This window comes from Notolabrus celidotus, chromosome 21 (assembly GCF_009762535.1).
Source record: "Notolabrus celidotus isolate fNotCel1 chromosome 21, fNotCel1.pri, whole genome shotgun sequence".
In the NCBI taxonomy this organism is placed as follows: domain Eukaryota; kingdom Metazoa; phylum Chordata; class Actinopteri; order Labriformes; family Labridae; genus Notolabrus; species Notolabrus celidotus.
This window is the reverse complement of record NC_048292.1, coordinates 25543288-25567342: the sequence shown is the minus strand read 5'-3', so window position 1 is coordinate 25567342 and position 24055 is coordinate 25543288. Positions and strand designations below refer to the sequence as shown.

Genomic DNA, 24055 nt, shown 5'->3' with positions numbered 1-24055 from the left:
GAAAAGATAGTACTGCTGAGACTGAGCACAGTGCAGCTGAATCAAGCTGGAAACTATGAAGAATTATGAGGAATATAATCATCTGTTTTTAGGCCGTTCAGAGCAAACGTTTTCCCTGAAGCAGATTTGTTTAAATACCTTGTGTGTTCAGCCTTCAGTGTCTGGTAATTGGTCCGGTGGTGTTCACACTTCATCCTCTCATCGATCAGCATCTTCTGCAGCTCTAGCTCTGCTCCCCCGAGTCCAGCAGACAACCCCAGCATGGCAGCAGACCTCCCCATCCCAGGCTCCAGGTTTGAGGCTAGAGGGACTGACTGGCCGAGGGCTGAGGAAGTCATCTCACCTCTGCAGGAAAGATCTTGAGACAGGAAAAGATTTAGAAATACGCAAATGAGCTGATATGTCTGTGTCTGTGAAACAGGTGTGTTGGCTGTCCTGCTGTCTTTTAACAGTGAGAGAAACTGCCGGTGCCCTCCCTTTAAAAAGGAGGAGAAGCTGGAGCTGACTTTGTTGTCAGTTAGTTACCATGGTGGCTTTAAGGGGAGTCCCACAGCCACTACTCACAAATCACAACCACTATACAGGCAGGACAGGACTCGAGTCAATCTCAAGTGATTATTTAACTCCTCTGCCTCACTGTGTGGTCTGTGATTGCTGCAACTAATCACTTTGGCTACTCAACATCGAGCCTCTCAACTATCTGTGGCTATTTAAATCAGTGTCACTCAATCAGGATTAAACCATCATACAATTATACATATTATCACAGTTTACATTGTTAAAAGACACACATTATAAAACAGATGTATAGATTAATGTCAAAGACTGCTGAGTGAGGTCTGTTGACATCTAAACACAACACAGCCGCGTCCATAATAACCCAGACTGCTGATATGCTAAGTCTGCTGCTAACGGTCAACAGACGTGTTAAAGAGTCCTAATAACAGTATTAACATTAGGTTGGTCGTGTTTCTACATTAGCACTGCTTACTGAAGTCCCAAACTGTCTAAAGCACCCAGTTGTTTTCAAATATCGCGCCCCGTGCCCCGTGAACTAATATGCTAATTCTCAAGCTAACTTCTGGTTAGCCGTTCTACTGCGCCCGTTATCGGACACTCGCTATTTTCCTTGTAAAGTCAGTGAAAAGGAGTTTAAAAATGCAACTTTAATGATACTGCGGGCAAGTTGTCTAAATATGCTCAGATACACCTATTCTTTACTAAGACATCAAACAGAGGGACTTAGAAGCTTCACAACTAAGTACAAGCTAACGTTAGCAGCTTCTGTTTGGTTATCGTTGGGAAAACTGAGAGTAGCTTCATAATTCGGCTATATTTGGTGCTACCCTGCTCATACTTCAGTGTCGGGTCACACACTGCACTCCAGCGCCGTATTGATGAATGATGATTAGATGATGATTTTCTTCACTAAACTTTGCAGCCACTCACGTCTTGTTGATCTTGGACGCCTTAGTTTCTCTTTAACTACTAGCGTTGCTAGCAAGAGCTAGCCAGTTGACTTGTGGACTACAAACTGTGGCATCATGGGAGATTCTGCTTCTTTTCCTTATATTCGCAGATCGCAAACAACACCATTGTGTCTACCGCCACCCACTGCACGATTCTGCCATGTCTGCAACGATATCCAATATCCAATTATTTTCTTTTCTATCATCCGTGCTCAATTGTGTCACATGGATATGTAAAAAGCATCCAGAGCCTGAAAACAATTTTCTCCTTCCTATGTTCCTAATTTGCCTCTTTGAATTTCTATCATGAAACATTTTCCCTGTAGAGATTTGAAGAATTTTAAGTGCATGTTGCTTGTTGAGTTCAACACATTATACCCTTTTAACTTTCTGCAGTGACCTCTGCACACATTAGTCTTGTTACACTGTACAGTTCACTACTCATGGATTGCAGGGTCCGTTTGTTTCTTGTTTCAAAGGGAGCGCCAAATTTCAACTTGTTTCATAGACAGACAAGAGGAGAAGCACATCCAAAAAGTGTACAAAATGTAGTTGAAGGCTTGATCCCTAACATAATTGCTCAACCATAAATGCTATAAATACCTTTATTATATGGTCATATCTGTACTTTTCAGTGATTTTGGCCTAAAATCCTTTAGAACCTTTCCACATAACTCAGAACAAACATCAGACCCTTACCTAAACCTTATCCCATGGAAAAGAGTAAAATGAAGAAAGAGAATGGTGAAAATGCTGCAGTGAGTTGAACACTACAATAATAATCTGAGTCCAGATGAAATGATGGAGAAGAATAAAGATGATGATTCAACTTCTTGCTCTTTTAATGGATAAACCAGAACCAAAAATAAACTTAACATGCAGATGTTTCCATGTAGTATATGTAACAATTTAGATTCCTTTCCTTTAAATTACATCTGATTTTCTTTAACTTAAATTTGTTAACAATGTCAACAATCTTGTGATAAAATGACAACAAAGGAAAAGCAACACGAACAAACATGAAACGAGCAATGTTAATAATACTGACAATGTGTGAAGTCACATAAGGCTTGGTACATAAACAAACTTCTTCAACTAAACAAGGATGACAGCAATGAGCTGGTTATAAAACAAAAGTCCACTTTAGAGATTGGGATACACCTGTATTTCATAATCTCAGTGTGAAAGTAGTTCAAATAAAAGTTAGATGTCCCCTCTGATGGTCCCTGACTGTGGGCTCATTTCACAGTCTGCATTTCTTTAAAACCACAACGAACTCCATGAAAGCTCTAAGGCACCTCCACCTTTTGACAGGTTTTAAATCGCACTTGTAGTTTCATCTACATCTTATTACATAAGATTACTTTAAAAAAAGCATTAGCTCATTTAAGTGGTTATGGTTCTATGCAAATTAACTATTTACAAGTGGATAATTAAATACATAAAAAAAATAAATTAACAAAACTATCAAGGAAATATACAATATCTGAGTGGTGTTCAATGCCAACTTCCTGAGTGCACATATAGTCTTCTCCAAAACGTGCTGTCACTGGTCCAGACAGTTTCAACTGGAGCTGCAAATAAGAGTGAGAGATGCAAGAGACAATTGAGATAAAATGCATGAGAGGAGGAGCGTGAGCTTACATTATGAGAGGTGTTTGTGCTCACCTGTCAGCAGCATCCTGCTCAGCTTCATCTTTGTCTGCTTTGGATGCCGATGCTTTTATTTTACTGGGATCTAAAAAGACAGAAACAAGAGGTTGTAAAAAATCTGGTTTGATGCATTAAGTGAAAAGAAAAAAGAGCAAAAACTCCTCCACCTTGAATCCAGCGGATCTGCGTCGCTGGGCCATAGCCCTGCTCATTCTTGGCAGCTATGCGGAAAACAACAGCTGGCCGGTTGGAAGCAGAGCAGTCGATGTGGGCGTTGTCCAGGTGGGAGGAGCTGACCGAGCAGGACATCTTGGTGCCGCGGTAGATCCTGATGAAGGCCATCTGACCAGGACGCTCTGAGCTGCTAGAGCGGCTCTTCTTCACCGCCATGTACATGGAATACTCAAGAATCCGTCCCGATGGAGAGGAGGGAGCCTCCCACGTGATGTGGACTGAATCGTTGCCCTAAATATGAAGAACAAAGGGGCTCTCTCGTCATTCAAAATCAGTTTTTTGGTCTGAAATGATCTAAAATAACACATTTTCCCTGAGTTCACTCATTGCGTTCACAACATTACTTTTCTTGCCAAGTGTGAAAATACTTGATGTCTCACCTTGGTTATTCTGACAGCAGAGGGCGCTCCAGGGAAGCCAGGCTGGCAGGTTTTGAACTCACTGACTGGACTGAAGTCTCCCTGTCCAAAGCAGTTGATCCCGGCAACTCTGAACCTGTAGGTTTGACCCGGACTCAGGTCCCGCTTCTCTCTGCTATCGTAGTCCTGAGGCCCGGGCAGCTTCTTCTGGAGGATGGGGAAGCAAAAAGACTCATGATGAAAAGGGGGCACTGAACAAGAAGACTGCCCCAATGAATACCCACCGTAATTAAAGTGACATTAAAATCAGGCTGTGATAAGTGACACACTCCAGCAGTGTGAAAGTTTTTCCTTTACCTCTTTGGGATTTGGGATCCGGCTGCTGAGGGCAGCAGTCACTTGCTCACTCTCAGCAGGTAGAAAGTAATGATGGACCTCTGAGAAGAGTGTTTTGAAGACACCGACATCAAACCAGACGGATTCCTCTGGATTCTTCTGCATTTGGAGATGAAAGTTTAAAGTCTAAAGTTAGATCAGATCAGATTACAGAGCTGTTAACATCTGTTCCTAAGTGTCTGACCTGATCAGCGTGGGTGTACATCTCTGTTGTATTGTCGATTGAATCCGTCTGCTTCTCTGAAAAATCACAGAGACATCCACAGTGAGCTTCACTTTTCAGTCTGATACTGTGTTTTTTACTGCGTGTGAGCTTGAGAGTGATCGTTACCTGTCTGCTGTTGAGTTGAGCTGCTGACTTCTGCTTTAGATGTCTGCTGTCCAGCACCTTCCAACAACAAACAGAGTCAGTGGATCAAAGCTGAGAAACTGAAGTTTGGCTCATTATTTTGTCATTTTTCCCACACAGATGATTTCACTGCAGGCTGCCCTGGATTATCTCCCTCTATCCCTCTCTCCAACACGGTCTCAGCAGATGTGTGTCTAACATGAGTCTGGTCCTGCTGGAGGTTTCTGCCTGTTAAAGGAAGTTTGTCCTTGCCACTGTAACTTGCTAAATGCTGCAAAGTGCTCTGCTCATGGTGGATTAAGATGAGATCAGACTGAGATCAGACTGAGTCCTGTCTGTAAGATGGGACTGGATGGGGCTGTTTTGAAGCCAATCGATGGAGGCAGCCATATTGGATATGCAGAACTCAACCAGGCAGAGTGTGACGTAAAGGGGAGGAGTTTGAGCCTCCGAGCCAACAGCTATGTGTTCCCGACAGGCGCAAGCGCTCTATCTCCACAGAGCAATGCGCTGCCTTCCAGAGTTGGTGATAAACAGTAGTGGTGTAAGTACCTGGCTTAAACCAGGAAATGTGGCACATTTCTTAACTTCTACCACTCAATACCAACACATTATTCTCATTACCAGTCCTCTTTTTGTTGCATTTAATCGTAGGTCACTGTTTATGTTGTTAGATAGGAGTTAGCTGACTTTTATTCTAGCTAGGCAACGTTACAGGTGATCAGACAGAACCACCGTCCTCTGTTTGAATTGGAATGAGAGAAGCTAGCTGTTGTGTCATGTGCATGTGTTAATATTAAAGCCAAGGTGCTACTGACTAGCTCACTGACTGTAATTTTTCATCTAGTTGAATACAATCTATTTGTATATTATTGTCAGTCCAAGGAGGAAGAGATGAAAAAGGCAGCCATATTGGAACTCAACCAGGCAGAGTGTGACGTAGTGGGAGCCTCCTAGCCAACAGCTATGTGTTCCCGACCGGGAGTCACGTCAGTCATGTCCTTATTTGGTCAAAAACTCATAATATTAATATCTTCTGAACCGTCACGTTAGAAAAAAATCCCCCCTACATTGTGTGCCATTAGAGAGATTAGCTTCGTAGGGCCAAGCCGTTTTGAACCAGGCTGTAAACATGTTTATTAATGCTGTAAAGATCATCTTTTTCCCATTCATGTCTAAGTGGTTTCCGGTATTTCTGCATCCCGCCTCAAGCTGATTCTCGATGAATTGTAGTTTTTAGCACTTCCGCATTTGACTCATATTTTTCACTTCCACTTCATAGTTTGAGACCGCTTGGGAAAGACATGCAGGAAGGAAACCGCAGGCTGGACTCGAACCCGGACCAACTGCTTCATGGGCGCGCAACTTAACCATTCGGCTAAGTCCCCGACCAGCCATTCCTTCTCTTTCTAGCTGGATGGATCCTAGGCGTCCTTCTCTATTGTGAAGAAGGTGAACCTCGGCCCCAGTCTCAAGTCTTTTGCAGCCTGGTTGAGTTTGACCTACTGGGAAAGACCATAGGCTGTTTCCGAAACGGCCTGCTACATACTACTTACTAATGTAGTAGGCAGTAGGTATTGCCTACTACATACTGCATTTGAATTTAGTATGTAGTATGACTGTTCTGTCCGATCTGTCATGCAGCATGCTGAGCCAGACTTCGCTGGATTTCCGGTTTCGGAAAGCGGAAGTAAACAACGGCGAAGCCGATAAATAAAAAGCTTATTTAGCATCCATTTATGATTTAAAAAGTTAGGAAGTGGTTTATATGTAATTTGATAACTTTCACAGCACCCAAAAACAGATTTCCTCCCGTCAAAAAATGAGGGAGCAGGCCGTTTCGGAAACAGCCCCGGAGAAACGATCTCACTGCTCACAGTGCTCACTTCCTGCAACATGGCGGCGGTGTTTTGATTTCGCGCTGGGATACGTGACGTCATCACCCGGAGCTGCATAGAAACACGGTCTTTTCTCGGTTTTTGACTCATTTCTCGGGTCTTTTCGATGTAACTCATACTGGGTGTTTGAGGACACATCCTAATAAGTGTATTGAGTCCATAAGCAAATTTTTTATTTTCTACACCGTGACAGAAATGGGAAGCTGCAGGCCGTTATTTATAAGTAAGGTGGTTTTCTAGGTATAATTAGGTGTGAGGCAGATGGGGGACTCGGCCCGCGCGACTGCGTATTTCACCAGTGTGTCTCATAATGGTTTGAGGAGGCTAATACTGCTGAAAGCACAGGTCATCCTGGTCGTGGTGCACCGACATGGGTGTTGGCTAACCCTGCATGTTCAGGTGACTGCCTAACGCGGCAAAGTCCCTCTGCCTCACACGTTTTGCTGTCCATTTCTTGACAATCTCCATTTCTTACCAAATTCAAAAAATCGTCCGCCTCAACTCCCGCCTCCTGCTACGCAAGTGCCGACAATAACGGGAAGTTCATCAAGGCTAACACATCGGCATCCTTCACGGTAGGTCATTCAAAGGGTTTTCACATTATTGTGGTTTATGTTTCACTTTATCGCTTGGACTTGATGAGTTTCCAGGTTTTTAATTTGTTTACATTGTTTTCGTCTGGATCTCATGTTCCGTAGTGAAACACCTTCTGACACTTCACTCACACAGTGTTTTCCTATGGCCGGTACAACAGTGTGTGATGCTGATCGATGATGACAGAAACTATTTGTGATCGCGGGGAAAAAACTACAACCAGAACACTTTTACAAAGCGTAACCACGGCTTAAAGTACTCCGGCATGGGGCCGGATTTTCGGCGTATGGAAATGTGTACAGGCGCATACCGAAATGGTTCGGCGTAGACCTAAAGCTAATGCAAATCCAAGGTCCCCACCATAGGGTCCCCGCACTGACAGCTTAGTTTCTTTGTTCACCTGTGATCGGGTCTGTGCTGTGAGCTCCAACAGATCCAGTGATCATCAGTGTGTGTGTTAGTGAGGAGTGTCGTGTGTGTCGGCTGTACAGTGCAGAGCGTGCACTCAGTGCTGAGTAGGTAGTGTAATATTGCGGACAAAAATCAGCTCAAGCCTCTTCCGGTTTCAGAGTAAACTAAACTAAGATGAGTGTTCAGCTAGCCTCTCCGTTATTAGCGGGTTCAGCGGAGGAGCTGACCTAAAGAGTAGTAAACAGTGGCGCGTGGCATTCCTGTGTGTGTGTGTGTGTGTGTGTTAGTGCAGGGGTTCCCAAAGTGTGGGTCGGGACCCCCGGGGGTGGTCGCGGGACACAAATAGGGGGTCGTGAGATGAAAATGCTTGCATTTGATACTTGGGGTGCATGATTTTATTTTTTTATGTATTTAAAAAAAAAATGTCATTCATATTTTTTAAGTTTTGTTTTATCTAAGTTAAAAAGAAAGAAGAAGAAATCTGAACAGGACTACAAGTCTGAACTGTGGATGCTGCACTTCAGACCTTGTGCAAAAGATCTTTTTCACTTTAAGCCCTGTACCGTATCGTGTTTTGATCAACTTGAAGTGTTAATCGCTGTTTATACAATACCGTCATGTTTCTGCCTTCTGGGCAAATGTCCCGTGTTATCAAGTCAGATAAAACATAATGAAAAGACGTGTAGCTTAATTATCGGTGGACAAGGTAGTAGTCATGGTAAATGAATGGTTTCACAGTGAAGCGTCAAACCCCTTTGCACAAAGTAAAAAGGTGCTTCTAAATAATCAAAGTGTAGATTAGGGTTAGTTAATGGGGATGTGTTAATTCCATGATGTATAATAGTTTTTTTAAATCCTTACATCCTTTTGTGGTTTGGATACAGCAAAATGCAGTATGAGGAAGCTGGTATATTGTCATCATTTTACTGTTGATTTAAATCACAGATGGCATCGAAAAAGCATGAAGCCATGGGTGAGCATGACACCATGCATGGATGTTCCGGCTTAGTCACCGCAGCCTCTGCCACCACACAGCCTGCTGTCACGTCAGCCTCTGCTGCAACGCAGCCTGCAAACACCTCAGCCTCCGTCCCCACGCAGCCTGCAGTCACCTCAGCCTCTGCCGTCATGCAGCCTGCAGTCATCTCAGCCTCTGCTACCTGCAGCCACCTCAGCCTCTGCTGCCAAGCAGTCTGCAGTCACCTCAGCCTCTGCCCCCACGCAGCCTGCAGTCACCTCAGCCTCCAAGCAGCCTGCAGTAACCGCAGCCTGCAGTAACCTCAGCCTCTGTCGCTACACAGCCTGCAGTCACCTCAGCCTTTGCCCCCACGCAGCCTGCAGCCACCTCAGCCTCTGTCGCCACACAACCTGCAGTCACCTCAGCCTTTGCCCCCACGCAGCCTGCAGCCACCTCAGCCTCTGCCCCAACACAGCCTGCAGTCACCTCAGCCTCTGTCCCTACACAGCCTGCAGTCACCTCAGCCTCCGCAGCCATGCAGCCTGCAGTCACCTCAGCCTCTGCCATCACGCAGCCTGCAGTCACCTCAGCCGCTGCCCCCACGCAGCCTGCAGTCACCTCAGGCTCTGTCCCTACACAGCCTGCAGTCACCTCAGCCATTGCCCCCACGCAGCCTGCAGTCACCTTACCCTCTGTCCCTACACAGCCTGCAGTCACCTCAGCTATTGCCCCCATGCAGCCTACAGTCACCTTACCCTCTGCCCCCACGCAGCCTGCAGTCACCTCAGCCTCTGCCACCAGCCTGGTACTACTACAGAGGAAGGACAGTTGGTAAGTGGGCTCTAACATTTAGTTGAAAATAAGACCCCACAAAGGTAATGATTCAAAGATAAATGTCTAAATGAAATAAGTGATGGACTGATGTCTTTTTTTTTTTTAGGCGTTGGATGAGCATGACATGCCAGGCATGGATCGTGTGGACCTACTATCAAAGTTTGTGGTCAGCATGAGGAACTCTAGAGGTCTGCAAAATCATAGGTCTCTGGCAGAACCTGCTGCCCTATGACCAACAACAAGTGACATGTGCTACCAGGCATCAGGACAGGCTGATAGCAGGAAAGATCAGATCACCAAAAAAAAAGAAAAAAAGGCTGAGTTCACTCTGGTGTGTAGAGTCTGAAGAGATGCATCCTGGGATCTACTGCCTCCCCTGCACTGGAAATAAGGTTTAGCTTGAGCAGTGTAAAAATCCAAATGTAAATATTTCTTGATGTTCACATGTACAAAGTGTGTGATGAGAGTGTATTAAAGTTAAAGTGTAAGGAATTTATCGGCACTGAGAGACAACAGACTTTGTAGAAATAGCCTAACACCACCTCATACCATGGGTGTGGTTTTCTCATTGGCTTTTTCCCCTTTTCAAAGTACAATATACAAGTGGTGAATTGAAAACAGCTGTAAAAGTTAGTTCATCCAATCAGCCCTATGGTACAACAGCTAGAGCTTCTACCTTTCACTGTGATGGTTGTGGGTTTAAATCCCACTAATACCACCCTATCCCATAAGGACCCACGGTGACACGGGTGTCACATACACTTTAAATACTCTGAAATCTTCCTCATACAACTTTATGCTTCAGCTTAACTCATTAAGTCCCTAAGTGACATGTACTAAACATCCTGGTGTGGTTGTCATGTGACAGTCATGTGACTGGGACAGGATGTGACTTCCCAAAAATGGTGGTGTGACTTGTAAACAAAAGTTAAGGAACTAGCTCATTTTGAAAAGCTTCTTTTTTGATGCTATAGGTAAGTTTAAAGCCATTTAACAATTGTAATGCTTTAATAGTAAGTCTTGTATTATAGTTATCCAGTTCTGATCATAATATCAAACAAGTTGGGGAAAAAACGCTGTGACATATACCTCACATCGGGCTTTTAGCCTTAAAATTTCATGAAAAATCTCATGTGACCTCTGTGTCACAATAACAAAAATGCTAATAACCCACTCAATTAATTTAGCTGTTTTAATCATTTTTAATTTAAATATGTTCTGTTTTATAATTCAAAGTAAATTTGAACAAATAAAACAAAAGAAAAATGTCAAATTATGTGGATATTAGATAAATAGATAACATTTTGTTTATCTGTAAATTAAAATTAACATATTTTTACTAGTCCCATTTTAATGTACTTGTTTAATTCTCATTACTTTTTATTTATATTTCATTTTTAGTACATAAAAGAATAAGCTCTACACTCTATAGAAGGTACCGGAGGTCATCTTGGGAGATGATCGTGAATCTGAGGGATGTGACAAGAGCTTCAATGAAGACCAATATGACCCTAGTTACACCCCCAACAACAAATACTTGGAGAGTAAAAGAGTCAACTCAGTCTGGGGATTCAGAGAGTAGTCAATCAGGTGATTTAGATGAGGTAGCACAATCAGATATGGACCTTACTAGACGATCTCTCGTCACTCTGTGCCCCTTGCGTCTGATCACCTGCAGCGCCTGACACTCTACAGGTGGTCAGAGACCAACCGGAGTTCCCCCCAGCAAAAAAAGAAGATAAAAGAAAAGGCGGAACGAGCGCTGTGCATTGTGGGAAACAGTACGCAAGGGAGACTGGTCCGATGCACACTGAAATTTTCCCAAATCAGTAAATATCTGGGTAGGTTTGGCATACTGTAGATTTTGCTCTTGTTCACATACTACCTACAACATACTGAATTTTGGCCAAATCAGTATGTAGTCGCAGTTTCGAATCATCTTCTTCCCATTCATGTCTATGTGATTTCCGGTATTTCTGCAGCCAGCCTCAAACAGATTCTCGATGAATTGTAGTTTTTAGCACACATTAGACTCATATTTTTCACTTCCACTTCATAGTTTGAGACCGCTTGGGAAAGACATGCAGGAAAGAGGCCGCAGGCTGGACTCGAACCCGGACCAACTGCTTCATGGGCGCGCAACTTAACCATTCGGCTAAGTCCGCGACCAGCTGCGCCTACTCTTTCTAGCTGTGTGGATCTTAAGTGTCCTTCTCTATTGCGAAGAAGGTGAACCTCGGCCCCAGTCTCAAGTCTTTTGCAGCCTGGTTGAGTTTGACCTACTGGGAAAGACACGGGCTGTTTCCGAAATCCCCTACTATACTAGCAGTATAGTATCTGCCTCGCGTACTGTTTCCCATAATGCACAGCGCTCGTTCTGCTTTTTCTTTTTCCTCATTTTTTGACGGGAGGAAATCTGTTTTTGGGTGCTGTGAAAGTTATCAAATTACATATAAACCACTTCCTAACTTTTTAAATCATAAATGGATGCTAAATAAGCATTTTTTTTATCGGCTTCGCCGTTGTTTACTTCCGCTTTCCGAAACCGGAAATCCAGCGAAGTCTGGCTCAGCGTGCTGCATGACAGATCGGACAGAACAGTCATACTACATACTAAATTCAAACGCAGTATGTAGTAGGCAATACCTACTGCCTACTACATAACTAAGTAGTATGTAGCAGGCCGTTTCGGAAACAGCCCCGGAGAAACGATCTCACTGCTCACAGTGCTCACTTCCTGCAAACATGGCGGCGGTGTTTTGATTTCGCGCTGGGATACGTGACGTCATCACCCGGAGCTGCATAGAAACACGGTCTTTTCTCGGTTTTTGACTCATTTCTCGGGTCTTTTCGATGTAACTCGTACTGGGTGTTTAAGGAGACATCCTAATAAGTGTATTGAGTCCATAAGCAAATTTTTTATTTTCTACACCGTGACAGAAATGGGAAGCTGCAGGCCGTTATTTATAAGTAAGGTGGTTTTCTAGGTATAATTAGGTGTGAGGCAGATGGGGGACTCGGCCCGCGCGACTGCGTATTTCACCAGTGTGTCTCATAATGGTTTGAGGAGGCTAATACTGCTGAAAGCACAGGTCATCCTGGTCGTGGTGCACCGACATGGGTGTTGGCTAACCCTGCATGTTCAGGTGACTGCCTAACGCGGCAAAGTCCCTCTGCCTCACACGTTTTTGCTGTCCATTTCTTGACAATCTCCATTTCTTACCAAATTCAAAAAATCGTCCGCCTCAACTCCCGCCTCCTGCTACGCAAGTGCCGACAACAACGGGAAGTTCATCAAGGCTAACACATCGGCATCCTTCACGGTAGGTCATTCAAAGGGTTTTCACATTATTGTGGTTTATGTTTCACTTTATCGCTTGGACTTGATGAGTTTCCAGGTTTTTAATTTGTTTACATTGTTTTCGTCTGGATCTCATGTTCCGTAGTGAAACACCTTCTGACACTTCACTCACACAGTGTTTTCCTATGGCCGGTACAACAGTGTGTGATGCTGATCGATGATGACAGAAACTATTTGTGATCGCGGGGAAAAAACTACAACCAGAACACTTTTACAAAGCGTAACCCCGGCTTAAAGTACTCCGGCATGGGGCCGGATTTTCGGCGTATGGAAATGTGTACAGGCGCATACCGAAATGGTTCGGCGTAGACCTAAAGCTAATGCAAATCCAAGGTCCCCACCATAGGGTCCCCACACTGACAGCTTAGTTTCTTTGTTCACCTGTGATCGGGTCTGTGCTGTGAGCTCCAACAGATCCAGTGATCATCAGTGTGTGTGTTAGTGAGGAGTGTCGTGTGTGTCGGCTGTACAGTGCAGAGCGTGCACTCAGTGCTGAGTAGGTAGTGTAATATTGCGGACAAAAATCAGCTCAAGCCTCTTCCGGTTTCAGAGTAAACTAAACTAAGATGAGTGTTCAGCTAGCCTCTCCGTTATTAGCGGGTTCAGCGGAGGAGCTGACCTAAAGAGTAGTAAACAGTGGCGCGTGGCATTCCTGTGTGTGTGTGTTTGTGTGTTAGTGCAGGGGTTCCCAAAGTGTGGGTCGGGACCCCCGGGGGGGTCGCGAGACACAAATAGGGGGTCTGAGATGAAAATGCTTGCATTTGATACTTGGGGTGCATGATTGTATTTAAAAAAAAAAATGTCATTCATATTTTTTAAGTTTTGTTTTATCTAAGTTAAAAAGAAAGAAGAAGAAATCTGAACAGGACTACAAGTCTGAACTGTGGATGCTGCACTTCAGACCTTGTGCAAAAGATCTTTTTCACTTTAAGCCCTGTACCGTATCGTGTTTTGATCAACTTGAAGTGTTAGTCGCTGTTTATACATTTACCGTCATGTTTCTGCCTTCTGGGCAAATGTCCCGTGTTATCAAGTCAGATAAAACATAATGAAAAGACGTGTAACTTAATTATCGGTGGACAAGGTAGTAGTCATGGTAAATGAATGGTTTCACAGTGAAGCGTCAAACCCCTTTGCACAAAGTAAAAAGGTGCTTCTAAATAATCAAAGTGTAGATTAGGGTTAGTTAATGGGGATGTGTTAATTCCATGATGTATAATAGTTTTTTTAAATCCTTACATCCTTTGTGGTTTGGATACAGCAAAATGCAGTATGAGGAAGCTGGTATATTGTCATCATTTTACTGTTGATTTAAATCACAGATGGCATCGAAAAAGCATGAAGCCATGGGTGAGCATGACACCATGCATGGATGTTCCGGCTTAGTCACCACAGCCTCTGCCACCACACAGCCTGCTGTCACGTCAGCCTCTGCTGCCACACAGCCTGCAGTCATCTCAGCCTCTGTCTCTACACAGCCTGCTGTCACCTCAGCCTCTGCCCCTACACAGCCTGCAGTCACCTCAGCCTCTGTCCCTACACAGCCTGCAGTCACCTCAGCCTCTGTCCCTACACAGCCTGCAGTCACCTCAGCCTCCGCAGCCATGCAGCCTGCAGTCACCTCAGCCTCTGCCGTCACGCAGCCTGCAGTCACCTCAGCCTCTGCCGCCACGCAGCCTGCAGTCACCTCAGCCTCTGCCACCACACAGCCTGCAGACACCTCAGCCTCTGTCACCACGCAGCCTGCTGTCACCTCAGCTTCTGCTGCCACACAGGCTGCTGTCATCTCAGCCTCTGTCCCTACACAGCCTGCTGTCACCTCAGCCTCTGCCCCCACACAGCCTGGAGTCACCTCAGCCTCTGTCCCTACACAGCCTGCAGTCACCTCAGCCTCTGCCGTCACGCAGCCTGCAGTCACCTCAGCCGCCACGCAGCCTGCAGTCACCTCAGCCTCTGCCGCCACACAGCCTGCAGACAACTCAGCCTCTGCCACCATGCAGCCTGCAGACACCTCAGCCTCTGCCGCCACGCAGCCTGCAGTCACCTCAGCCTCTGCCGCCACGCAGCCTGCAGTCACCGCAGCCTCTGCTGCCACGCAGCCTGCAGACACCTCAGCCTCTGCCACCACGCAGCCTGCAGACACCTCAGCCTCTGTCACCACGCAGCCTGCTGTCACCTCAGCCTCTGCTGCCACACAGGCTGCTGTCATCTCAGCCTCTGTCCCCACACAGCCTGGAGTCATCTCAGCCTCTGTCCCTACACAGCCTGCAGTCACCTCAGCCTCTGCCGTCACGCAGCCTGCAGTCACCTCAGCCTCTGCCACCACGCAGCCTGCAGACACCTCAGCCCCTGTCACCACGCAGCCTGCAGACACCTCAGCCCCTGTCACCACGCAGCCTGCTGTCACCTCAGCCTCTGCTGCCACACAGGCTGCTGTCACTTCAGAATTTAATAATTTTCCCAGTGTCTAAAAACTGAGTTCCCCCTGTCAAAAATAGAACATAAAAGAAAAGGCGTGTGTGTGTGTGTGTGTGTGTGTGTGTGTGTGTGTGTGTGTGTGTGTGTGTGTGTGTGTGTGTGTGTGTGTGTGTGTGTGTGTGTGTGTGTGTGTGTGTGTGTGTGTGTGTGTGTGTAGGGGGTTAACAGAATTGAAAGGAAAAACAAGGTGAGCAAATTAAAGTAGTTTGTGTATGTACATAAATACACTGGTAAACAAAGCACATTTAATCTGACAACTAACCTAATAATAATAATATGTGGGGCACACTGGATAGGACTACTGTATATTTTTGCTACACTAAAAATATATTACAATCCTGATGGAGTCCAGGTTGCTAAAGCACACAAATCTTGAGTAATGCACTTTGATCAGGTGGCATCACGACTTACTGTCCTCCTTTGTCTCAGTACTCCTCCCTCCTTCTGCTCTGCTCTCTGCAGTTCCATTGGAGGATTTGTCTGTAGTTTCCTGCTGGGCTGAAGCAACCTGAAAAAAAAAGAACAATTAAATCCTCTACTTTTAAGAACTAGTTAAATACTGTGAGGTGCAATGCTCATGGCTGATTAAGTTGGGGTCAGACTGAGTGTATCCTGTCTTGGTGTTGGGTCTCTGTTCATAATTTGACATAGAGTGGTCTAGACCTGCTCTGTTTGTAAAAGCATCTTGAGATATTGTTTGTTGTGATTAGGCGCTATACAAATATTGACTGATTGATTGATTAATTAATTGATTGATTGATTGATTGAAGCAAAATAAGTACTTTTCCTAAATTTGTAGCAATGCATAAATAGTTCAGCCAGTTTTCACTTCAATACACCTTCTTACCCGGACTTTATCTAACCTGAGTGTTGCAGGACAGATAAGGTCTGAAGACAGACAGTGGGTGGATCTCAAACTCTTAACGTCCATCCTTGCGTCGTTGACTCACATCTTAGCCTTGCCCACCAGAGAGGGCACCCTGAGTGACTGTTTTAAGGTCTGTTTCAGGGCATCCTGAGTAACTGTTTTAAGGTCTGTTTCAGGGCACCCTGAGTGACTGTTTTAAGGTCTGTTTCAGGGCACCCTGAGTGACTGTTTTAAAGTCTGTTTCAGGGCACCCTGAGTGACTGTTTTAAGGTCTGTTTCAGGGCATCCTGAGTAACTGTTTTAAGGTCTGTTTCAGGGCACCCTGAGTGACTGTTTTAAGGTCTGTTTCAGGGCACCCTGAGTGACTGTTTTAAAGTCTGTTTCAGGGCACCCTGATTGACTGTTTTAAGGTCTGTTTCAGGGCTCCCTGAGTGACTGTTTTAAAGTCTGTTTCAGGGCACCCTGAGTGCCTGTTTTAAAGTCTGTTTCAGGGCACCCTGAGTGACTGTTTTAAAGTCTGTTTCAGGGCACCCTGAGTGACTGTTTTATAGTCTGTTTCAGGGCACCCTGAGTGACTGTTTTAAAGTCTGTTTCAGGGCACCCTGAGTGACTGTTTTATAGTCTGTTTCAGGGCACCCTTAGTGACTGTTTTAAAGTCTGTTTCAGGGCACCCTGAGTGACTGTTTTAAAGTCTGTTCAGGGCACCCTGAGTGACTGTTTTAAAGTCTGCTTCAGGGCACCCTGAGTGACTGTTTTAAAGTCTGCTTCAGGGCACCCTGAGTGACTGTTTTAAGGCCCGTCTTTTTATTATTATGAAACTCAAGTGACGTGAAGTTTCAGAGAAGTCCTGTAGCGTAAGAGGTATTCGCCCAAGGGGGCGGTCTATCACAGTCTCCTCCTTCCTCTTTCCTCCAGCAGAGTTAAGAGCCTTGGGACGCCACTTAAGATAGCGGGTCAGTATCTACTTCCGGTTCGGCGGAGGAGAGAGGAGACTGAAGTTAAGAGCTTTGTGATCCACCCAAAGACTCACATTTCGGCATTCTGACAGAAGTCTTGAATCCAGTCAAAAATCATATCTATTGATGTCTGCTTGAATCTGTTCAGTGTGTCTGTTGCTAAAACACAGTTTTGTTATTCCATAGAACAATCTATGGTCAGATAAAGTGTAAAGTCAGTCCAATGTACCTGTGCTGATGTTTTTGCTTCTTTATTAGTGATTCCATCAGTTTGTGTTTGGGACTGGACACCTGAGAGGGGAGAATAAAGCAGAATTTTACAAAGACAGTTATTGGACATGAGAAGTGAAGAATCCCACTCTAATAATCAGGATACAGAGAACTAATAATGAGCACTCTTCCTACCAGCAGAGTCCTTCTCCTTCCCCTGCTGTCCATCTGCTCTAGTTCGATCTGCTGGTTTGGCTATAGCTTCACTGGTGGTAGTGCTGGGAGGACGCACAGACTGGATCTGAAGGATGTAGCAGTCTGCCGCTGCCAGGGGGCGCCAAGCTACATGAAGCATGCTGACTGTGGATTTGATGAGTAACACGGCTTCTGGGGTGGCAGGTCGGTCTGAGAGCAGATTGCAGAGTTTTATTTTGTTGTTCAGTAATAATCTCTATAAATATCACAAAGTCACAACAATCCAAAGAACAAAAGCCTCATCTTTCACTTTATAATCTGTGACTCTGTCAGCTCTCACCGGTCTCCAGGTACCATAGGTCCTTGCAGCAGACCTGGTAGTTCCAGCTCTTACGGTATCCATCCCGGCCACTCCAAATATAAAGCCTGGACCCGACAGTGGCAGCACAGTGGCCCGCTCTGGCTCCAGGCCCACAGGCATATGGATCATCACTCAGGGGTCCCTGGCTTTGGAGCTGGGACTCGATATCGTCCTGCTGCTCCGGGCCCAGGTCCTGCCAGCTCATCGTGTCTGAGAGAGAAAAACAGAGCAGCAGTGAGCTGAGTGACGATGCAGACAACCAAAATGACTAATCCCACATTTAAACATTCAACTCAAATGGACATTATAGAAATGTTTAGTCTCAAGTTATACAAACTACCCTCCGCAGCGCTGCTCTCTGCAGAGTGAACAATATTTAAATATCTCCAGATGTACTTCCTTTTTTTTACATTCAAGCCATGAGTAACATATTCAGGTCTTTTTTTCCTGACTGATATAATGATGTGTTTTTGTTTATTTTCATGGATGAATAGATTTTAAACATTATGATGTGTGTGCAGGTGTTAAGACTGTTGTAATTTAAGTGGTTATTAATTTGATTTGCAGACACTGAAACATTGTTCAGATAAATCATGTGCACTGCTCTGAGCTCATTATGTCTATTTATACATGTTTATTTTAAAATGTCACGTTTGTTTATGTTTAACCAAAAGTGGCCTCATGAGTTTCTTCTCGTTCATCACCTCTTTGTTTTTGCGTGCAGTAGATTAAAAAGATCAAAGTTTCATACCTGTCTACTCTAGTGTCTCTTTCATTTTAAGCTATGATCCTCTTAATTGTAAATGGTTATGTGTATTATCGTCTTACGGTCACCATAATGCAGACTTTGAGTCAGTGAAGAAAAAAACCCAAACATTTGATGATTCGTCGACTATGGCAAGAACCGACGAATCAGATTCGACGTGGCAAATCCTTAGTCGGGGTCACCCCCTACTATCATTAAGGTCTGCTGGCCTTAAAGCTGCTGTGAGGAACTTTTGTTTTGTATCGATTCTGGCGCCCCCTTGTGGACAAAGTGATACCTCTTATCTCTTGTGCTATACATGCAAAAGTAGTGTTTTCAACAAAAACCTCATCTTGTTGATTTTTAACAGTCAACTTTATCAGGGAATGTGATTATTTTCCATGAAAACAGTCAAAGGCTTTTTCTGAAGCAAGATGTCCATCATCTGGTCTGACACCTACCCCCTCAGGGCGGTTTCAGACACTCAAAATGACAACAGGGAAGGTGTTAGTGTTGTTGCTCATGGCCTTGTTTGCTATTGAAGGTCTTAAAGAGGCATCGGTATCATTTTCAGTCTGTTTCTCAGCCAGTTCAAAACTCCTCACAGGGCCTTTAAAGAGACATTGAAGTGTTTCTGATTTAAAATAGCATCTTATGCTAACACTATTTCTGGAACAACAGACTCAAGAGGTTCTTTGTTTAGGCACATTTGCCCAACACATTATGTTACACTTATTACAGGTTGTTTGCAGCTGCCACCTGATGCAATGAATGAACGAGAGGATTTTCAATTTCTATGCATGTGTAAGTCATGTAGACCTCAAATTAATGATTAAAAAATAGGGAGATGCCTCAATTACGCTACATTGGAGCTCAAACAGCACATCTTCCCAAAGTTGAAGTAATACCTACGCTTCCTAATACTTAGCTTTCATAAAACTGCTCATGAAAGTGCGGAGAAATGTACTGACCTAAGTTCAGCACACTTAAAGAGTTTGTGCAGATCCATTCTTTTCCTGAAGGGTTGTGTTTTTCAGACTCTGGAACGGGAATCCATCCACCAAAAACGTACATCCTGCAAACAGAGAGACACTCTGGAGTTTATAAACGGCTAGTCTGGTCGAGTCACAATCTGACATCTGCCAACAAAGATGAAGGATCGCTTACTTGTTCCCAATGACATTTGCAGAGTGAAGGCTTCTGGGAAGTGGCTTTGAACCTCTGGTTTCAGGCATGGACCAAACCATGGTGTCTGGAGACAGGAGAAAGATGATAAAAAGGATGACATATTCCAAAGACCTGCTTCTTGTCATTTGTGATACACATAGATTTATCAACAAGCACACATATAAGGTTTTTAGTTTCCCTCCATGTCTCTTGCACACAGAATCTCATCCTGCCTTGCTGATATTTCTAAATGGATGAGGGAACGTCACCTACAGCTCAACCTGTCCAAGACTGAGCTTATTATCATTCCAGATGTGGACCCACAGATCAATATCCAGTTTGGATCTCAAAACCTCATGCCCACTAAGCCTGCCCGAAATCTGGGTGTCATGATCGATGACCAGCTAACCTCATGTGGCCTCAATTGGTCGGTCCTGCCGTTTTGCCCTCTATAACATCAAGAGGATCAGACCCTACCTGACAGAACATGCAACACAGCTCCTGGTTCAGGCTCTTGTAATGTCATGCATTGACTACTGCAACTCTCTACTGGCAGGCCTCCCTGCATGCACAGTTAAACCTCCAGAACGCAGCAGCATGTCTGGTCTTCAACCAGCCTAAGACAGCTCATGTCACTCCCCTGCTCATTTCGCTACACTGGCTTCCAGTTGCAGCTCGCATCAGATACAAAACTCTAATCATGACTTACAAAGCAGTCACCAAAACCACTCCAGTTTACCTGGAACCCCTCATCCAGGTCTACTGCCCTTCTCGCCTGCTATACTCAGCCTCAGAAAGGCACCTAGTGCCTCCAGCACATAAGGCCTCAAAATCACTAGCTGGACTCTTCTCTTCTGTTGCCCCTAAATGGTGGAATGAATTGTCCAACTCCATTCGATCTGCAGAGTCCCTCTCTACTTTCAAAAGACAGCTAAAGACCCAGCTCTTTATGAAGCACTATGCACTTAGCTAGACTGTTCTCCACTGTTGTCCCCAGTGGCAGATCATGTTGTCCAGCTACAGTTGACTCACACTGTCCTGCTCTACTCTGGGAATCTGTGTTCAGCTCTTGAGTGACCCAGCACTTGGTACTTTGGTCATTATTGTGGTGATGACAAGTTAACTGTTGATGATGATAATGGAAGGTCTTAAATTGTTTGGTTGCTTCATTGTAGATGTTCCTTACTTACTTTTGTGCATTGCCTTTACACTGCTTGGCAGTACCTGCACCCAAATGGACTTGAAGCACTTTGTTACTCGTACTGATCTTGTTTCCTCTTGTCTAGATCTTTGCTTGTGTTGTTCTTGTTCTCATACGTACGTCGCTTTGGATAAAAGTGTCTGCTAAATGACATTGTAACATTGTAACAGTAAAACAAATGATGTCCCACCAAGGTCGAGCTGCCAGAGGTCATCCAACCGGGACCCTTGCATCCCTCCAAAGATGTAGAGCTTCGGAGAGCCTGGACCAGTGTAGGCGACCGAAGTGTGAGACTCCCGAGCTGAAGGACCACCCCCCTTCGTCTCTGGGATGCTCCACCCCCGTGCCCCCGAAACTGACTGCAGTTCCAGCTCATACAAGTCATCCATGTATCTGCAAAAGAAAAACCGTCACACTCATTCTAGATGCGCCTCTTAAACAGAGCTAATAAACCTAGAGGTCATACATGATGATTCGCTGTTTTGCTTTTTGACTGCATTATAAACAAATTTAAATCCACAGCTTCACCCCTCTAGTTCCACGAAAAAAACATCTAATACTCTTATTCCCCTTCTCTTCAATCTCTCTGCAAAGCTCTTTCACAGTACCTTGGTACATTGCCGTTGGGGTCTTCACTGTCATTGACCAGCCCTCCAAACAGGTAGCATTTGTTTCCCACAAGCGTGAAACTGTGACCAATCCGAGGACAGGGAGGCGGGCCATTCTTTGGTGCTCTGGGCTTCAACTTCTTCCACAGCCAGCGACTAGCCTGAGCCACATGAGACCAGAATCAACATAGGAAATAGTGTACATGACAGCAACAGAGCTGGAATCACAGCTGAAGGAAGGTGACAGAAAGCATTACCTGAAGCTCGTAGAGGCTGTTTGTGTACTTCCCAAACTCAACCATGCCCCCAAAAACCAGTATCCTGGTGCCTTCAGAGACGAAGCCATGGGCAGCACAGCCAGGCGGGATGTCACCCCACACTGCAGGCAGGAACCACTGCTTGGACACTGTAAGAGGGGTCAGAATTGAGTTAGCATCTGACAGTAAGAACTTTTTAGAATTAGACGAAGACAAAACTGAAATTATTTTAGTAGGAGCCAAAGCAGCCAGGGAAAACTCCAGACCACTCTGAGATTTTAACAGGCAAATTAAATCAAAGGTCACAGACCTGGGAGTTGTTTTAGATCCAAAAACAGACCACATAACTCCTCTCTTAAAACTCTGCACTGGCTCCCTGTTTCTTTTAGAATTGATTTTAAAGTACTTTTACTTGTTTTTAAAGCTCTTAACAGCCTTGCTCCTCCACACATCACTGATCTCCTGTCATTTTATGTTCCAGCCCGATCACTGAGGTCCTTGAATGCTTCCCTTTTAAATGTTCCTCGTGTGTCTCACAAAGAGAGAGAGAGCTTTCTATTTTTATGCCCCTAAACTCTGAACTCTTTGCCTCTGGACATCAGAACGGCGAGCTCTCTGGGTGTTTATAAAAGTAAACTTCAGACTTACCTTTTTAATCTAGCTTTTAATTTGGAGTAATTTAGTGTTAGCCCTGGACTGCATTGTTATAATTTTAATCACTACTTTAACATTTATTTATATTATTTAATTATTTATTTATCTATTTATTTCCTGTATTCATCTGAACTTATTAATGCAACCTTATTTTTTAACTTTTCTTTCCACTCTTACTTATTTATTAATTTTACTGTGTTGATTTTATTTTATTTTAAAATATATTATTCATAATCATGCCTTTTATAATTTTACCATTACTGTTGTTTTCCGTCTCTCTGTTATTCTGTGATGCACTTTGGGCTGCATGTTTATATGTATGAAAGGTGATATATAAATAAAGTTGAGTTGAGTACAACCAGGTGAAAGCTGCCTTTATTACTTTATACACATCAATTTTTTTAAAATACAACAATAGCTCTTTTTATGGATATGTAATCAATAATCAACCTATATAATAATACTGTTGTAATGCTATTAATGACATTTGTTGCACAATGTCATTAAAACACTTTAAACGAATCCTTCCCAAACATCAACAAAGACTTCATTATGTTCTTATGCAGATTATTAATTTCTATCCTATATGCATTCAAATATTTTATTTGAGTTGACAATTCTGCTCGTTATTAACACTCATGATTCGTTCAATATCATGCGACAGCTTGTGTTGATATGAAAATAAAAAAACTTGAATCCTTGTTACCTCATTTACTAACACCTTTTGTCCTTGGGGTCAATTTGACCCTAGCAATTTAAACCTCCAGAAACTGATGGTTACCCAGGTGTATGTGTCAGGTACTTTATGTTTCTTTGTTGACTACCTAAATAACCTCTAAATAAAACATATTTCAGCATAAACACAATTGAAAGCATTAGAAGGACTTTCTTATAAAACAGAACGTCAAACTGCTGTGAGTTTGTCATGCTCTCGTCGGCCCTGCCTTGTTTCTATGTTATCTAGACGTATGACACAGGACTCATCATTGAATGTCTTCAGAGACATGGTGACTGGAAATATTATATCTCAATCTGAAGGTTGGCGGTTCGATCCCAGCTCCTGCAGTCACAAGTGGAAGTGTCCTTGGGCAAGAAACTGAACCCCAAATTGCTTATGTTATATACAGCTTAAACAGCCTGGGGTCAAATTGACCCCAAGGAACACCGATGCGTCAATTCATTTTACAGGAAATTTGAACATATCAATATTTTAATTTTAAGTTTTCCCAGTTTTCCCCATTACATTAGGAAAAGTCATGAAATATGAAGCCAAAAAAATGATGTTAGTCATTCATTTAGAGACGTTAAACATTGAATGGGGTCTAATTGACCCCAAGGATAACAGGAGGGTTAATGAGCGCACAGAACAACAAACTTCACAGCCAATGCAGCTGAGGCTAACTCTAGCTCAAGTTATTAGCTAGTTTAGAATAATAAACTCTATGTACCATGAATATAATGATGATTTTAAACACAAAGAACCATTCTTGTGAGTAAATGTTTAAGTCAGAGTAGAGTACATGTTGTCTGGAGTTCTCCTTTTAAACTCGGCTACGCTAAAAACATTAGCAGCTAGTTAGCCTCAGCTAGCGTTAGCTCACCAGTGTTGTAAACATGGAGGTGTTCTGATATTCCTTCATTTCCTCCACCAAACACAATCATCAGCTCTCGGATCGCAGCTGCCCGGTGTCCGTGTCTGCTCCGAGGAACTACTCCTGCTACAGAATGTATTTTCTTCCATTGTGGCTCCTCTGAATCACTCTTCATCTTCCCGTGAGGAACACAAAGTTTGGCGCTGTGACGTTTCAAACAAGGGTCGGGGCCATGGACGAACCCGGA

The 24055-nt window shown here is 44.0% G+C and overlaps 2 protein-coding genes and 2 long non-coding RNA genes across 8 annotated transcripts in view; 2 read left to right on the top strand and 2 right to left on the bottom strand.

Moving 5' to 3' along the window:
• Positions 1-24055, bottom strand: part of cep83 (centrosomal protein 83) — a 35427-nt gene extending 11372 nt beyond the window's left edge. The window contains exons 1-17 of one of the 4 annotated variants that reach the window (XM_034674038.1): positions 23818-24055; positions 21563-21711; positions 21306-21466; positions 20888-21090; positions 19497-19581; positions 19301-19404; positions 17564-17794; positions 17224-17433; positions 17048-17109; positions 15406-15502; positions 4443-4499; positions 4296-4351; positions 4073-4210; positions 3737-3922; positions 3290-3587; positions 3138-3207; positions 139-3043 (exon numbers count right to left, since the gene is read on the bottom strand). In XM_034674038.1, coding sequence (XP_034529929.1) covers positions 139-338 — 200 coding nt within the window. In that variant the 5' untranslated portion in view covers positions 339-3043; positions 3138-3207; positions 3290-3587; ... (12 more) ...; positions 21563-21711; positions 23818-24055. Of the gene's footprint in view, positions 1-138; positions 3044-3137; positions 3208-3289; positions 3588-3736; positions 3923-4072; positions 4211-4295; positions 4352-4442; positions 4500-15405; positions 15503-17047; positions 17110-17223; positions 17434-17563; positions 17795-19300; positions 19405-19496; positions 19582-20887; positions 21091-21305; positions 21467-21562; positions 21712-23817 lie in introns of those variants that run through there. The other 3 variants (XM_034674039.1, XM_034674040.1, XM_034674041.1) reach the window with 3 other exon arrangements.
• On the bottom strand, positions 2288-24008 carry hcfc2 (host cell factor C2). Of its 2 annotated transcripts, none has more exons than XM_034674036.1 (17): positions 23818-24008; positions 21563-21711; positions 21306-21466; positions 20888-21090; positions 19497-19581; positions 19301-19404; positions 17564-17794; positions 17224-17433; positions 17048-17109; positions 15406-15502; positions 4443-4499; positions 4296-4351; positions 4073-4210; positions 3737-3922; positions 3290-3587; positions 3138-3207; positions 2288-3043 (listed from the first exon to the last, which is right to left on the bottom strand). In XM_034674036.1, exons 1-17 carry the CDS (start codon positions 23981-23983, stop codon positions 3034-3036), a joined length of 2283 nt encoding a protein of 760 aa, XP_034529927.1. In that variant the 5' UTR covers positions 23984-24008; the 3' UTR covers positions 2288-3033. The 2 variants fall into 2 exon arrangements, with proteins under 2 accessions (XP_034529927.1, XP_034529928.1); XM_034674037.1 differs by having other exon boundaries at positions 3737-3919.
• Positions 9039-9647, top strand: LOC117805349. Its single transcript, XR_004629408.1, has 2 exons — positions 9039-9152; positions 9262-9647. It is a non-coding gene; the product is annotated as an uncharacterized LOC117805349 (long non-coding RNA).
• Positions 16593-18332, top strand: LOC117805348. Its single transcript, XR_004629407.1, has 2 exons — positions 16593-17427; positions 17557-18332. It is a non-coding gene; the product is annotated as an uncharacterized LOC117805348 (long non-coding RNA).

Excerpts from the sequence above, each read along its gene's own strand:
- hcfc2 (XM_034674036.1), bottom strand. The coding sequence starts at position 23,983 with ATGAAGAGTGATTCAGAGGAGCCACAATGGAAGAAAATACATTCTGTA. Across the intron at positions 19,582-20,887 it reads CCTCTGGCAGCTCGACCTTG|ACACCATGGTTTGGTCCATG; the intron begins GTGGGACATCAT and ends TCCTGTCTCCAG. Across the intron at positions 17,434-17,563 it reads CCTATGGTACCTGGAGACCG|ACCGACCTGCCACCCCAGAA; the intron begins GTGAGAGCTGAC and ends ATCTGCTCTCAG.